This window comes from Triturus cristatus, chromosome 1_2 (assembly GCF_964204655.1).
Source record: "Triturus cristatus chromosome 1_2, aTriCri1.1, whole genome shotgun sequence".
Taxonomy (NCBI): Eukaryota; Metazoa; Chordata; class Amphibia; order Caudata; family Salamandridae; genus Triturus; species Triturus cristatus.
The window spans coordinates 837,594,468-837,610,899 of record NC_140580.1 but is presented as its reverse complement, the minus strand read 5'-3'; the positions used below and the strand labels follow the sequence as shown (position 1 = coordinate 837,610,899).

Genomic DNA, 16,432 nt, shown 5'->3' with positions numbered 1-16,432 from the left:
AGATTGCTTTTCTGCTGACCGTAACATCTGCCAGGAGGGCCTGCGAACTGTAAGCACTATCTGTGCACCCTCCTTATACAACCTTATATCCGGACAATCTGATTCAGAGAACCTGTGCCTCCTTCCGTCCAAAGATGGTGACACCCTTCTGCGTAAGTCAAAATATCACCTTGCCTACTTTTTTTGCTCCGCCTCATCCTTCTAAAGAAGAGGAGAGACTCCACAGCCTGGACCCAAAAAGAACAATGCTGTGCTACCATGATCGTACAAAAGAGCTCAAAGTGAACAATCAACACTTGTAGGAAGCTGACTCTGTATATACTAAACCAAAGTAAGTTATAGTGTGCACAGAGTTCAGTGGAACCCTGAAGGTAGGCCGAGGTAAAAATAGATAATATCTTGCTCTATATTTGTGGTAGTGTGGGCGAGCAGTAAGGCTTTATCAGAGGGTAGTGTTAAGCATTTATTGTACACACTCAGGCAAGAAATGATGTCACACACTCAAAGTCTGGACTCAGACCAATTTGTTTGTAAGAAAATATTATTTAGTTATATTTTATTTTCTACAACCAAGCCAGGCCTGGTACAGGTAAGTATAACACTTTGCAAGAATAATGCAGTTAAATACAGAATGCAGTTAAATGCAATTGGATTTTTTACAGGTAAGTCCTGTGGTTGTAAAGCAGTTTAAATTACTTTTCAGTTACTTTACAGATAACTTTTTAAGTTACTTTTTCTACTCAGTGTGATGTGCCTGGATATCACACTGGGCCATTTCCTAGAGAAAAGGTAAGTAAACCAGTTTCTGTATATTTGCAGTTTCTTACAGTTTCAAACAAACCAACTCCACACTTTAAAAAAATTTCACAAGAAAGCAGTTCAATGCAGTCTTATGGGAGGAAACAATGTTATCGACTTAACGACAAGTACTTAGGTTTGGGAGTTGGTTTTCTGGGGCTAGAACCAGGGTCGAGTATGCACTTTCCAAGCACCCTCAGTGGCACTAGGGCGGCCGAGTGCAGAGTGCTGAGGCATAATGTTATCCAATGGGGGTAGGGGCCCTCCGGTTGGTGGCTTCTCCCGAGCAGGCCACAGGGTTGTGGGAGCAAAGCTCCTGGACTTAGGCTCAGGGCAAAGGGGTCTGGTTTAGCACCCAAAGTGCACCCACATAGGCGCAGGGGCGGCCGGATGCAGGGAGCTGCTTTGCCCTCGGTTGCCCTGTTTTTTTAAATGGGGATTCTCCGGTTGCAACAAACACTGCAGGCTCGGGGACGAAGATCTTCTGGCGGCAAACACCGGTTGGAGAGGAAAGTGGGGATGCTGGGACACCGTTGGTTGGGCCATCCAAGGCTGTGGGGCATCGGGTGCAGGAGTGTTTTTTGGCTTTGGATTCTTTTTACCGGATCCGGTCGTGGTTGGAGGGATCCTCCAGAAAAGGGATGCAGGGGTCGGTTGGTCGAGGTAGGCCAGTGATCACCAGATCCCAGGTCAGGATAGCCAGGGAGACCACCTCGTGGTGTTGGGCCACTCGGGCCGTGGGCGTCTGGTGCAGACTGGCGGATTTGGCCAGTCTGTGGGTGAGCAAATCATAGTGCTCAAGGGAGACCAAGACTGGTTTGGGAAGGCAGGGCAGGTCCTCCGGGGTCTTGGGGGCTGCTGGGTGCAGGACACACCGGGATTTTGCTGAGGTCAAAGCCGGTAGGGCTGGAGCCAAGTCAGTTGGTGTCCTTTTCTTCTTCAGCACTGCTCTTTGGTTCTTTTTGTCTGAGGAGCCAAGATTCTGAGTTGCCCCATAATACTAAATTTAGGGGTGTTACAGGTAGGTACAGGTTGGGACCAATGGGTCCCTTCCTTGGTGAGGGTACTGCCCCTATTATGCACCCACCAGTGGGAGAGTGGCATAGGCCTCACTCTTGTAGGCTGTGTCTCCCCATCTTCAAGATTGGCGGGGACTGAGAACAAGAAGTTACTTACCTTCGGTAACGCTTTTTCTGGTGGATACAGTATCTGCCTGTGGATTCCTCACCTTGTGAATATCCCCTGCGCCAGCAACATTCGGAAACTTTTGTAGCCGTCCACGCCGATGAGGTCGAAGACGACGTCACAGACACGGCTCCGCTCGCGACTCCGCTGACGTCACCGGCTGCATAAGAAGACCTCATCGGCGTGATTACGTCAGTTCCGCCCTTTTTTCCGTGCCTTCGAGGCACACGGACGGACCGTCAGCAATATATACACAGTATACACAGTACATAATATACAAATTAACACGCACAGTGTGGAGAATAAATAGGAAGGCAAAAGAAATAGCACAATGCCTTTGACAATAAGAAATACACTTTTGAAACACCATCATTAAAATTGCAGGTATACAAGGGTGGACAACGGGGAGGTGGGTGGGTCAGTGAGGAATCCACAGGCAGATACTGTATCCAACAGAAAAAGCGTTACCGAAGGTAAGTAACTTGTTCTTATGATGGATACATCTGCCAGTGGATTCCTCACCTTGTGAAAAGATTCCCACAGCAGTCCCACTCCCGGAGGAGGGTGTCCACCCTTCTATACCAAAAAGTCCTGAAGGACGGAACGAGCAAAGTGTCCGTCCCTCCTCACCTCGGAATCTAAGCAGTAATGCTTCGCGAAAGTGTGGAGGGAGGCCCAAGTTGCCGCCCTACAAATGTCCTCCACAGGAACACCTCTAGACAAGGCAGACGTAGAAGACTTAGCTCTAGTAGAATGAGCCCTTAAACCCTCTGGAGGTTCCTTACCAGCCAAAGAGTAGCATATCTTGATGCACAAGACAATCCATCTGGAAAGGGTGTGCTTGTGCACCGCTCTGCCTTTCCTGCAGCCAACAAAGCCCACGAAGAGCTGGTCATCAACTCGAAAGTCTTTTGTCCTGTCAAGGTAGAAGCTCACCGCCCTCTTAGGGTCCAGATGGTGAAGCCGCTCCTCCTCCTTGGAAGGGGGAGGGGGAGGATAGAAGGTAGGGAGAGTAATGGATTGCCTCAGATGGATAGGAGTTACCACCTTAGGCAGAAAAGCAGCCCTGGTCCTGAGTATCATTCTTTCAGCATGAATGTCAAGAACGGGGGTTTTGAACTCAGAGCTTGAAGCTCACTTACCCTCCTTGCCGAGGATATCGCAATGAGAAAAACCGTCTTGAAAGACAACAGTCTCATGGGACACTTGTGTAAGGGCTCGAAGGGAGAACCCATCAGATAAGTTAAGACATGATTTAAGTCCCATTGAGGCACAATAAAAGGAGTAGGAGGAAACTTGTTTGTAAGGCCTTTCAGAAATCGTAAAACAATAGGCGATTTGAACAAGGACGGCTGATCCGGCAAGCAAAGGAATGCCGACAAAGCCTATAAGTATCCCTTTACAGTGGCTACAGCAAAACCTTACTGAGCAAGAGAAAGGGCAAACTGCAGAATGTCAGATAAACGAGCCCTCAAAGGATCAATTGACTTCTCTCCACACCTGAGCACAAATTTAGACCACCTATAGGAATAGATAGATTTGGTGGAATGACGTCTGGCAGACAAAATTACATCTACAACATCTGGCAGGAGAGAAAAAGAATTCAGGTTGCCCCGTTCAATCTCCAGGCATGAAGGTGTAAGCTCTGGAGGTTGGGGTGTAGAACCTTCCCCTCCGACTCCGAGAGGAGGTCTGCCCTCAGAGGGAGACGGAGCGGAGGGCAAGAGGAGAGGTGGAGAAGATCCGTATACCACACCCTTCTTGGCCAATCCGGGGCGATCAATATAACTTGTGCCTGGTCTTGGCGAATCTTCCTCAGAACCCGAGGAATCAAGGGTATGAGAGGAAACGCGTAAAGGAGTTGTGAGCCCCAACTCAACTGAAATGCGTCCCCCAAGGCTCCCTGCATCGGATACTGGAGACTGCAGAATGACGGGCAGTGAGCGTTCTCGTGAGTGGCAAACTGGTCCACCTGAGGAGTTCCCCACATCCGAAAGACGTGGCGAACCACCTCTGGATGAAGCCTCCACTCGTGGTCGGTGGAAAACTGCCGACTGAGACTGTCTGCACGTACGTTCAGAACCCCGGCCAGATGATTTGCCATCAGACAAATCAGATGATCCTGAGCCCAGGAACAGAGACGCAGAGCCTCTCTGCAGAGACAAAGAGACCCCGCTCCTCCCTGCTTGTTGACATACCACATCCCGGTAGTGTTGTTCGTCAGGACTTGAACCGACTGACCGCGAAGGAAGGGAGAAAGGCCTTGAGCACCAAACGTATCGCCAGCAATTCCAGAAGGTTGATGTGAAGCAACCTTTACTCTGGAGACCAAAGACCCTTGATCTCCAGATCCACCAGATGTGCTCCCCACCCTAGGGTAGAGGCATCCGTTACCACTGTTGCCACCGATGGAGGTAGATGGAAGGGCTTTCCTTGAGACAGATTGCCCTCCACGCTCCACCAAGACAGATCCGCTGCAGCCTCTCCGGAGATCCTCACAGACTCCCTGAGATCTCCTTTGTGCGGATACCACTGCCTGCGGAGGCACCACTGAGGGCCCTCATGTGCCAGCGTGCATGGTTGACCAACAGAATGCAGGAAGCAAACAGACTGAGCAGGCGAAGGACCTTCAGGACGGGAACGACTGCTCCATTGTAAAACAAGGGAATCATTTCCTGTAAGTCGAGAATCCTTTGTGGAGGTGGGAATGCCCGAAACACAGTAGTGTCCACTACCGCCCCTATGAACAGATTGCGCTGAGAGGGCACCAGGTGAGATTTGGGTACGTTTATCGAAAAACCCAATTTGTACAACAGCTGAGTTGTAACCTGCAGATGATGAAGCACCTTCTCTGGTGACTCTGCTTTGATCAGCCAGTCGTCCAGATAGGGGAAAACTGCAATCCCCGACCTTCCGAGATGGGCTGCCACCACTGCCATCACCTTCGTGAAGACTCGAGGTGCAGTAGTAAGACCAAACGGAAGGACCGCAAACTGATAATGCTGCGACCCTACCGTGAACAGGAGATACTTCCTGTGCGACTTCAGGATGGGGATGTGGAAATACGCATCCTGCAAATCGATCAACACCATCCAGTCCTCCTGATGTAGCGCTTGAAGAACCTGCGCAAGGGTGAGCTTCTTGAACCTCTCTTGCTTCAGAAAAAGATTCAAGATCCTGAGGTCCAATATTGGACGCAATCTGCCGTCCTTTTTGGGAATCAAGAAATACCGGGAGTAGCATCCCTGACCCCTCTCCTGCTCTGGAACCAATACTATCGCATCTTTTTTTTAGTAACGTCAGGACTTCCTCCTGCAGGAGAAGACGGTGGTCCTCTGAGCAAGCCCCTTGACAAGGAGGGTAATTTGGAGGAAATTCCCGAAAGGGAAGGGCGTACCCATTTTCCACAAGATTTAGAACCCAAAGGTCTGTAGTAACCGATTCCCTATCTTTTAGAAAATGGGTAAGCCGGCCCCCCCAGGACCAGCATGATCCAGAATGGTGGATCCAGGGCATCTTTGCAGTGGTGGGAGGGGCTGAGGAGGAGGAGGAGAGCTGACTACCTCAAGTGCGACCTCTGACTCTGCCTCTGTAGCTCTTATACAGAGTGTTTTGTTGCTGCTGCTGCTGGGGCTGTATGTAAGAACGAAAGGTTGACCTTCCGAAGCCCCTGTACCTCAGGGTAAGCCGTGGCCTTACTCTCTTTAAATCTTTCAAGCGCAGCATCCGCTTTCTTGCTTAAAAGTCCGGCGCCATTAAAAGGCAAGTCCAAGAGCGTTGACTGGACATCAGGGGAGAATTCTGAAGATTTAAGCCACGCACTCCTCCTGGTGGCAACAGAAGATCCCATGACTCTTGCAACTGAGTCAGCTGTATCCAAGCCACATTGGATCACCTGACGTGTCGCAGCTTGGGTATCCGAAAGGACCTCATTGAAACTTATTCTATCCTCTTCTGACAGCTTTGGGGCTAGCTGCTTTGCTGAGTCCTTAAGAGCATAGATATATCGGCCCAAAAGACAGGTAGCATTCGTCGATTTAAGGGCCATGCTGGCAGAAGAGAAGACCTTCTTGGCCGACTGATCCAATTTCTTCGCTTCCCTGTCACTCGGGACTTGGGGAAAAGAACCTGATGACTTTCTGGAACAGGCAGCCTGAACCACCAGACTCTCCGGAGATGGGTGAGATGTCAAAAAGTCTGGGTCCCCCGGAGCTGCCCTATACCTCCTGGCAATAACTTTAGAAACTGCCGGTGCAAAATAGGGCTTACGCCACACCTCCATTACTGGCTATATAATGGCATCATTAAAAAGGAGTAAAGGCTCCGAAACAGTAGAAGGAGAGTGCAGAATGTCTGTTAGGATGTTGGGCTTGAACTCTGCAGAAGGCAACTGCAGATCTAAAAGTTCAGCCGCCTTCTTTATGACAGCATGGTATGGTGCCACATCCTTTGAAGGAGCATTAGAAGGAGGAGAAATATCCCATTCAAGTCCAGGCCACTAGCCTCCTCCTACTCATCAAACACATCGTCCGATTCCATAAGCTCACCTTCCTCCATCAGGTATCTCTGTTCATCCAGCACCCTTTGGGTCTCCCTCCTAGACCTGATCCTCACAACTGGAGTCGGCGGTGCCGTGACCGAATCCGACGGCGCTGGAGTAGAGCGTGGATCCAATGGAACAGCCTGCGTCGAACGAGGTCGAGTCGGCGCCGGTGAAGAAGAGAGCGGCGTCTATGTCCTCTGCGCCGTTAGATGCCAAGACGGTGTCGCCGGAAACAATGGCATGAAGGGAGCCTGAGGATAAGCTTGGGGAACACCCAAACTGAAGGCCATAGGACCCGAAGGTGCACCAGAGGGGTACATGGCTCTGGAGAAAACTCCGTACATTGCATTAAGATGATGCGTAGGGTCCTGACCTGGTCCTGGAAACGCAGGATATTGTTCAGGCATCACCATACTCTGGCCGACTGGCGCCGACGGTGGAATCAGCGGAGCCGAAGGCTCACCCGGAGCAGGAGGTTCCTCACACGGAACCGGAGACGAAGCCGGAGATGGAGCCAGGGCCGGAAAATGCTCCGGTGAAGCCACAGGTGACGATAGGCCAATAGGAGAATCAGGAACAGGCGAAGGAGATGCAAAGTCCTTACGGCGTCGGGAGGGCGATGTCGATCTCGGAGCCGCATCCCTATCCGAGTGATGTCGAGATGAGTGCCTCTTCTTTTTCTTGTGCTTCTTAGGCTTAGAAGCATGCCCCGAAGTCGACGCCGACCTCGACCTTCTCCGGCCTCTTTTTTTCCTTCTTCATCCTTGCGATGAACAATTTCACTTCCCTCTCCTTAAGAGCCTTGGAGCTCATCTTGCGACAGCAAGAACATCCTTCCACATCATGGTCCGAAGACAGGCACCACACGCAGTCTTCATGCGGATCCGTTATCGACATGTGTTTTCCCACATTCTCGACAAGGTTTAAATCCAGACTTCTTCGTCGACATTTCAGCAGAAGAGAGAGAGAAAACAGCTGAAAACAAAGTAACAAGTACAGCTACAGAGAGAGTCCCGAAATCCGTTGGCGTCGACGGCACGGAAAAAAGGGAACTGACGTCATCACGCCGACGAGGTCTTATGGAGCCGGTGACGTCAGCGGAGTCGCGAGCAGAGCTGTGCCTCTGTGACGTCGTCTTCGACCTCATCGGCGTGGACTGCTACAAAAGGTTCCGAATGTTGCTGGCGCAGGGGATATTCACAAGATGAGGAATCCACTGGCAGATGTATCCGTCAGAATTGTGCTTCATCCTGCCTCCACCACCTGAGGGGTGGGGTTGTCAAAGGTGGACACACCTCTCCTCATAACTTGGTTTTCCCGCTGATACCCCCACCCAAAGTGGGGGTCAGTTGCTGGGAGCAGTAAATGGCTGGGTAGCTCACAAAAGCGGCAAGCCTTTAAAGCTTCCCCTTCTTATACCCAGCCCATGCTGGGGGAGGAGGCTTGGCACCCCTTCCCAGGATGTGCTTTGTTACAGGACCCAGAGAACGGCAGGCTCTCGACCCAGGGGTCCAGAAACATGTCTGGTGACAGCAGCTGGCTAGCAGCCACTCAGCCAGGACACCAGTGTTAGGTCGTTTTTCAAGGGGCATTGCTAAGATGCCTCTGAGCGCATTTTTCATTAAATCCCACACTGGCATCAGTGTGGGTTTAATGTGCTGAGAAGATTGATACAAACTTCTCACTTTTCAGTGTAGCCATTATGGTGTTGTGGAGTCCGTAATGACAAACTCCCAGCACCATATACTCTTTATGGCATTACTGCACTTAAAATGTCTAAGAATTGACTTAGACTCTGTAGAGGAACAGGCCTCGTACACCTGTACCCTCGCTACTGGTATAGTACACCCAGCTAGAGGGGTGGCTTGCCTATGCCATGGCAGTGGATTGTAGGCATGGCACACAGTGGGGGGGGGGGGTGTGTGTGTGTGTGTGTGTGTATATATTTTCCACAATTGCAGCTCCACGTAAATTCGTGTCAACGAAGAATGGAAGCCACGCAAATCCAAGTAAGGCACAGTTGTTCTACTTTATTAAAAGCCGAGTTTCACCAATCTGACGCGTTTCGGGCATCCGCCCTTGCTCACAGACAGTCAGTTAGTAAAAATAAAGCCCATTAAATACCATAAGGTTTGCAATTGGTTACATTTTTTTTCTCTCATTTTCTCAACACCTTGTGACATTTAAAAAGTGAAGACACACTACTCAATATGAAACCCGTGTAGTCTGTTTTCCAAACATTTCTACAAAAGCCATAGTGTTTGTTATTTATGCATTGGTTAAAATCCAAAGAACACAAAGCGTAAGCTGAATGCTGAATTATACATTTTTGTAAGACAAATTCATGAAACATGTATATAATACCATGTTTTTTTTGCATATATTGCTAAAATCATCTTCAATTTGTCCAAGATCATTATATTGGTATCCATATCAAATTGACTGTGCAAATGACGCAACAAAGTGCAAGAAATAGTAAACATTCAAGACATATATATAAATATCTTATGTTAAGATTCATTAAATCATTTCATTTATACATATATATGTAAAAATAGAATATAAAAAATACAAATGTGCAAATTGCGCTAAAATGTAAACACGCAGAAAAAATTTGCAAATTCTGCAATTTTTGGGATATGGAAACCTGTCTTTGAAATTCTTTAGCTGCATAAAATGCAGTTATAATCTTTACCCAAAATTTATATTTAACGCTTTAATGTTAAAATTGAAACCTTCTAAACCAAACACTTGTATTAAATTGGCTATTGGTTCAGATTTAGAATCTAAACAGGCAAATCAATGAGTCTATGTCAAATAAATGAAGTGAAAAAAATGTGTATCCCTGAATTATATATCCAACAAAAACAGGGAAAAATAGGAAAAAATAAACAAAAAAGGGGGAAAAAAATGGGATATTAAAACATAGAAATTCTTGATAAATTTTCGTGAAAGCAAGCGTAGCATAACTCTAACAAAATCTGATCATTCATAGTATATGTTAAGATGCTTAAGAAATGCATGCAGATCTTCTGTTGTGTTTAACCCATTAGGGAATCTGCTATCTAATTCCAGAATAAATTCAGATTCTAGTCTTCTTAGCATTCTATCACGGTCACCACCTCTTCTTGTTTTTGGAACCGAGGCGATAACAAAATAATTGAGGCATTGTAAATTGTTATGACAGATCTTAAAATGCCTCGCCACCGGATATGATGCATCATTGTTTACAATAGCACGTAAGTGCTGAAGAATTCTGACATGCACTGGTTGTCGGGTGCTCCCAACATATCTAAGATTGCAAGTACAAGTTAGTACATAGATAGCAAATTCAGTTTTGCAAGTGAAAGATCCACGTATATCCAACAGATCTGGGCTAAACGGTGTATGATATTGGGTGGTGTTCTTCCCAAATTTACACGCTCTGCATGTGGAGCAGCGTTTAAATCCCGGCCGGGATTTCAACTACTCCTCCTGCTTTCTTAACTCAGGAAATTCATGACAGACATGTGTTCTCAAGGAGGGTCCCTTACGATAAGTTATCGTTGGCCCATCCGGCAGTCTAGGTTTTAAAACTAGATCCGTTTTGAGTACAGGCCAGCGTTTTTGGACAATTGATCTGATTTGTCTTGCCTGTTTACTGTAGGCTATAATTAGTCTAGGGGATTGGTCCGTATTGATAGAATCACTATCTAAAGATATATTAGATGTAGATAAAAATAGTGATTCCCGAGTTCTGGCTTCTGTTTTAAGAACTGCCTGTTTCAAGACAGATTCCCTATAACCCCTCTGACGGAACCTCTCCAGAGCTTCCATAGTACAGATTTTCAGGTCCCTGACTGTACTACATATCCGTTTAAGCCTCAGTAATTCTCCAAACGGAATATTGTCAATTACATGCCTAGGATGTGCACTGCTGGCATGAAGATTATTGTTTCCAGCAGTGCTTTTCCGATAGAGTTTGGTGGCCAGGTGATCATCATGTATAAACACTTTAACATCTAAAAACTCTGCTTCACAATTGCTAATAGATGAAGTGAATCTAAGATTCTCCTTGTTGCTGTTAAGAGAACTGATGAAGTTGGTTGCACTCCCATGATCCCCACGCCACAAAATAAAAACATCCTCTATAAAGCGAATCCAAAGTGCCACATGTTCATTGTAAATATCATTGTGCGTTTGCCTGAGGACATGCTCCTCCCACCAGCCTACGTGTAAACACGCATAGCTAGGGGAGAAGCATGCCCCCATCGCAACGCCACGTTTTTGGATGTAAACATCACTACCAAACAGAAAAAAGTGTGTGTGTGTGTGTGTGTATGTATGTATATATATATATGTATATGTATGTATATATATGTGTGTGTGTGTGTGTACAGGGCCCCTAAGGGTGACACCATAAGTGCTGCAGCCCTTAGATGCCTTCCCTGGTCACAGGGCCCTTGGTACCTAGGGTACCTCTTACAAGGGGCTTACTTGTGGCCAGAGAGTTGCCAATTAGGTTTAGCAACAGTACAGTTTAGGGAAAGAACATAGGCCCTGGGTACCTGGTTGGCAGGAATCCAGGGCACACTCAGTCAAAGTACATCAACATTAGATAAAACGTGGGGGGCAACCTTTCAAAAAGGGACATTTCTCTTCCAGGGGATACTCATCAATAGTCCTAAGCACTTAATAATCCCCGCCCACGTGCGGGAACCCGGAGCAAATATAAAAATACATATGTATGTGTATGTTTAGACAAACAAGTACAGAGTACTTCCAAAACATACATGTATACATACATAACCATGCAGCCTAATATACTTCAGATAGGCTAATATGCCAAAATTACATGGGTTTTTTAGAAAGAGAAAATAATCTCTCATATAAACGCTGCAACAGAGAACACACATTGTAATAGTGTTCCAACACAGCCCTTTATTTTCTGAAAAAAGGCAAGTAATAGCAGGCAATTGGCTCATAGGCTGCATAGAAGAAAAAACATCACAGTATCAAAAAACTGGCACCCTGCCTTTAAAGATTCCAAGAACCTGGACACCGTGCCTTTAAGACCTCCAGGAGCTCCCTGCTCCCATCATGCACCACAGGTGACAGTTAGGTCATTTCTTTTTTCCGGCTCCTTCTGTGGGGATCCTGGAGCTTGAGCTTGTCAGTTTTTGGCTAGTTCTAGTCAGAAATTGGTTTATTTCAACTTTATTTGACATTTTGTACTGATGGTATTCATTTTCAATCTTTTTCTGACAATTTAACAACTATTGTTTGTCAGAAATGTCAGCATTATTTAATAAAGTCCCTTCCTGTGGGAAGAAAATGGCTAAATCTCACGCTCACTCTGTGTGTTTGCCATCTTCACACAACCCAGAGAAGTGTTACTACTGTCAGCAATTTTCAAAGAGAACTCTGCGAAACGGTGTCGATCTGCTTCCAAAAGAAAGCAAATTCCAGGTTGATCGATGTCAGAAAGTCATGTAAGACAATCGACGTCGAGGGACAGATCGCCGTCGAAACGGCAATAACCTCCACCGACGATAAGTAAGTCGGCGTCGAGGCATACTACTTCAGGCTCTAAGTATGTTGGACACGAAAGATCTAAGTCAACGTCAAGACACAGGTCGGTGTCAAGATCTCCGCCTCCTTCACGAAGGTCGGCGTCTAGAGGATCGACGACGAGGAAACCCATACGGATCCACAGACGGTTGACGCCGAGGGCGCGATTACCGCCAAGGAATCCGACGTCTAAGACACTGCAAACCTACAGGCAGTCAACGTTGAGAACTCCTTCACGTTCGACATCGAAGAGACCGAGGTCGAGGACATCGCCACATAGATGCGAATCCTCAAGTGTGTCTTCGCAGCAGCGGTCGACGTCAGTAGTGGCCCAGTCCGTGTCGTTGTCGGAGGAGAAAGATCTCACCATCCCTTCAGGAGACGTACCAAGAAAGCCAAGGTCGACGTCGAGAACCATACGTTCGACTTCGAGGGAAGGTTCATCTTTGCCTGGCATTAACATTAATCAGGTTACACCAGAGGGATCTCCGGCTCCTAGAGAAAAGCCTCCTCCTATTGACATGTCTCCAAGATGACTTGAAAGCATACAACACTGGATGGTCCCACCCAGAGTTCCGGGCTCAGAATTTTCCAGAACTCTCTCTTCATCCAGAGTCTCTGTGGGACCTCCTCCTACGCAGTCCTCGAGGCTCTCTCCACACAAGTCTCCGAGAAGATCTAGGTCCCCATCAGCACTTTCCTACAGTGGGCCATTATATTGGCGGTAAACATACACCGTTTTTGTTGTGACTGAGTATGCTTACTACCTATATGCAAATTAGACCCGTAATGGAGAAAAAGTCTTGACGTTTTCAACTCAACTACTACATGGTAGTACTATGCATATTATTTGAATCTGAACCACATCAAGGATCAACACTTGTTACAGACAAGAAATTGGTTTCTTAATTAACTATAACAAAGCAGTTTTCACCAGATTCATAGCTAATTGCTCCTTCATGGGGAGAGGGAAATCTTTAGAGCTAAAAAAAAATTGCAATAATTTTGAGAATATTTTATTACTGTTGAAAGGTTTTTTTGTATCCATTTGTCTTATGATATTGTTTAAAAAATAGAAGTAATTGTTGTTGTGTTTATTTTGTGTGGTTCCATTCATTTTATCCAGTGCTGCATATATTCTCCTTCACAGGATGCAGAAAAAGTCTGCTTCCAGAGGCCGTGCCACTGCCCCTCCAAAACGGCAGGTGGCCAAACCTAAGCCGAAAAGAGGACCCCCCAAACCACGTGGAAACATCAAGAGCACCCCAAAGAAAACCCTCCCAACTCCATTAAAGAAAACAAAGACAGCCCCTTCGCCAGCAAAGAAACCCGATGCTGTCAGTACCCCTGCCAAGAAACCAAGGCCAGCACCTGCTAAGAAACCAGCAGCAAGTGCATCTAAGAAACATGCAGATGCCGGAAAGGCATCCAAGCAGTCTTCAAAGGGTAAAACCAATATGAGGAAATCCCTGCGGGGGAAGTAAAGTAAAATGTGTATGTATATTCAGAAAATAAAAGTAAAAAATGTGTTGAGGGAGTAAGAAAATCATGTTTTATAAAGGTCAATGAATGTTAGTTTTTAAGGCCAGACTTTCCTTCACATTTTTGAAGAAGCATTCAGTAAAAAAAAATATTGTGTGTTCTATTTAGACATAGAATTTGTTCTTCTGCTTACCCAAATGCTATGAGGGGAGGATACGGTCCCTTCCAAAAGTTATCTTTCTTATGATGTGTTTTCTGTACATTACTTTACCATTATTTAACCTTAACGTCCCCACCCCACCCCCTCTGCCCCTCTCGATATGAAACAGCAGCAGAAGAGTTCATGCGATTATGACTCAGGCATGTTTCTGTCAGGAAGAAACATATATCAGTTTTGTCAATTTTATACTGTATTTTTTATCCCTTATAAGTAAAATTCTAATCTTCCTTGTTCTTGTGGCACAATAGTTATGGACTGTGTTCTGTGTTGTATGGTTTAAGGAAAACTTTTGTTTTACCTAAAGCTGTAAAAGGAGTTCCGGACAGGATTTGATTTTAGCATTTGTCTTCAGTCCCCATTGAACTGTTATTTTGCACACCTTCATAGCTCCCCAGACTTAGTTTAATTGGAGTGCTTAAAAATGCAGCCCACATTGAATTATGCACCTGCTTTTTAGAAATAGAGTTTAGAAACTATTTAGTATGCTTTTTAATTTAAGGCTGTGTTTGGGTGTAGACTTTGTGGTTTTTAAACTTCCAATATAAGGAGCAAAAATAGTAGCTACATTTTGTAGGTGCTATTTGTTGACGGGCTTCCTTTTCACCCTCCTTTGCCTTCTCTGTCTGACTGCCCTCACCCCACTCAGCCTGACATCAGTACCCCCAACCGCTGGAAAGAAATTGGAATTTATTCAAATTCCATGGGTGCTTTTTCAGCCATGGCAGCCCTTTTTCTGTTGGTGCTGAACAGATGCTGAACCTGTGCTGAGACGTGTAAACAATACGTAAAATAATCAGCATGTGATAAAGATAGGAACTGCTCAAGGAAACTGATTCTGTGGTTTTAATTAATGTCTTTTATCACATTGATGTTGTTTTACTGAAGTTAGTTTATCACTTTGTTTTGCCTTTTATAATTGTGGAGAGTGTCAATTGCTAATTTAGGGATGTTAACCAATAAACATGCTCTTTGCTAAAATATACCCGATTCATTTGTTGATTCAGTAGATTTCCTGTCACTCACACCCAAAATCTCTCATCTATTCTTCTGGCTTTTTGCATTACTCTATGCCTTGGGATTTGATTAGAACTTAAGGATGTTTATTGTTAAAATTGCTGTAGCTTCAGTCCAAATGCAGAGATAGTTGCGCTTCTGGGGTCCAGGTGGTAGTTCAGTCCCCATTTCTTAACTAATTGAATGTCCTTTATGGGATCTTAAACCCAGCATAAAACAAGTTAGCGAAAAGAAGCCTAAGTATATGGCTAATCATCTTGCTGTCCTGGGTCCCACTGTTAGACATGTTGTTGAAATTTTATAGAGACAGCCTCATTCAGAACTTAAAACCTGTTCTGTGGACAAATGCAAGGGAAGAGGTAGGGTTTTGATAAGAACTGAGCCAGGACATCTAGCTTTAGACACAAGAGTGTAGTGGAAACAGAGCGTAATACCCACAACCAATATTTTGAAAGTGTTTCTACGGCTATAGGAAAGCTATTGTATCACTACCACATTAGGTTCTTAATAAATTAGGCTATGGGAACTGAGAGGTGAGTCAAATGCGTTACGTTTATCAAGAACTCAAGGAATTAAGGATGGACCACATCACACCAGATGGATGTTGCACAAAAACTGGGAATCAGAATCACTGACTTGTGTAGAAAACTCATACCTGAGACCAGATCATTTCAACAAGGAGTAGTGCAGAGACAATGTCCTTGAACTTGTCAGAAGTAAAGCTTGATATTGCTGATAATGTGGTGCAAATGGTGGTATCTCAGAAGCATTAAGGTTTAAATACCAAAGAGGTAGATTTGTGGCCTCTCTTCCTGTGTGCCCTTTTCTTTTAAGGAGCATACTTTGTGTAACAGTTAGCAATATACAACTACTAACTCTGGAGTCCTGTATGAGTGAGAGCCTAGTTAGTGATAACTAGGTGTTTACACTGGGGCCATGAGTGGCCAGCAGATGTCTTAGTAAGTGTTACATCAGTGGAGCTGAACTGACACACTCCAAGTGGGTTATAAGTAGTTTACTAAATCTTCATCTTATTATGGTAAGTTGCTGGTGTGCGGAAAGGTATCGTCTTGTGATCATAGACATGTTAGAATACTTGAAAGTTGGCTATCCTCATGTGGGAGCGTCCCTTGCGTGCACTGCAAAAGTTCCCAAAGCAAATCACTGTTCAAACTTAAATGTATTTATAAATTTCAATTTTATTCAGATTTTAAATTCTGAGAATTTTCTTATTTGGAATTAATTATTCCAACATGTGTTCAATGCCCAACATAATCCTTGTAGATGCTTCATTCATGCGTGTCCATAACGAGGACTGTTCGTCTTTTAATACATGGAAATCCCCTACGCTACGAGAGAAGAAAAAGTTTCTTACCTGTAACTCCAGTTCTCTCGTATGGGTATTTCCATGATAAGTGATAAGCAGCCCTCCCGCCTCCCCTGTGGAATAGACAGAGGTGTCCCTACAAGTAACTGCCACATCTGTGCATTATGGGATACTGGTGCTCTATGGATCCTTAAAGGCACAGCTTCTAATTTTGAACCATATAATGGCGCCTATGAGGTTACTCTGTCCTGCTCCCATTCATCTTTATCACAAGGGTTTTGTGTAGGAGATTCATTCTGTGTGTAATACATTT

At 45.4% G+C, this 16,432-nt stretch overlaps 1 protein-coding gene across 2 annotated transcripts in view; it reads left to right on the top strand.

Moving 5' to 3' along the window:
- The window catches only part of HP1BP3 (heterochromatin protein 1 binding protein 3), a 784,108-nt gene extending 769,350 nt beyond the window's left edge, over nucleotides 1–14,758 (top strand). For both annotated transcript variants that reach the window (XM_085608963.1, XM_085608964.1), the window contains one exon: nucleotides 13,227–14,758. In XM_085608963.1, coding sequence (XP_085465089.1) covers nucleotides 13,227–13,560 — 334 coding nt within the window. In that variant the 3' untranslated portion in view covers nucleotides 13,561–14,758. The remainder of the gene's footprint in view (nucleotides 1–13,226) is intronic.
- The last annotated feature ends 1,674 nt before the right edge of the window (nucleotides 14,759–16,432 follow it).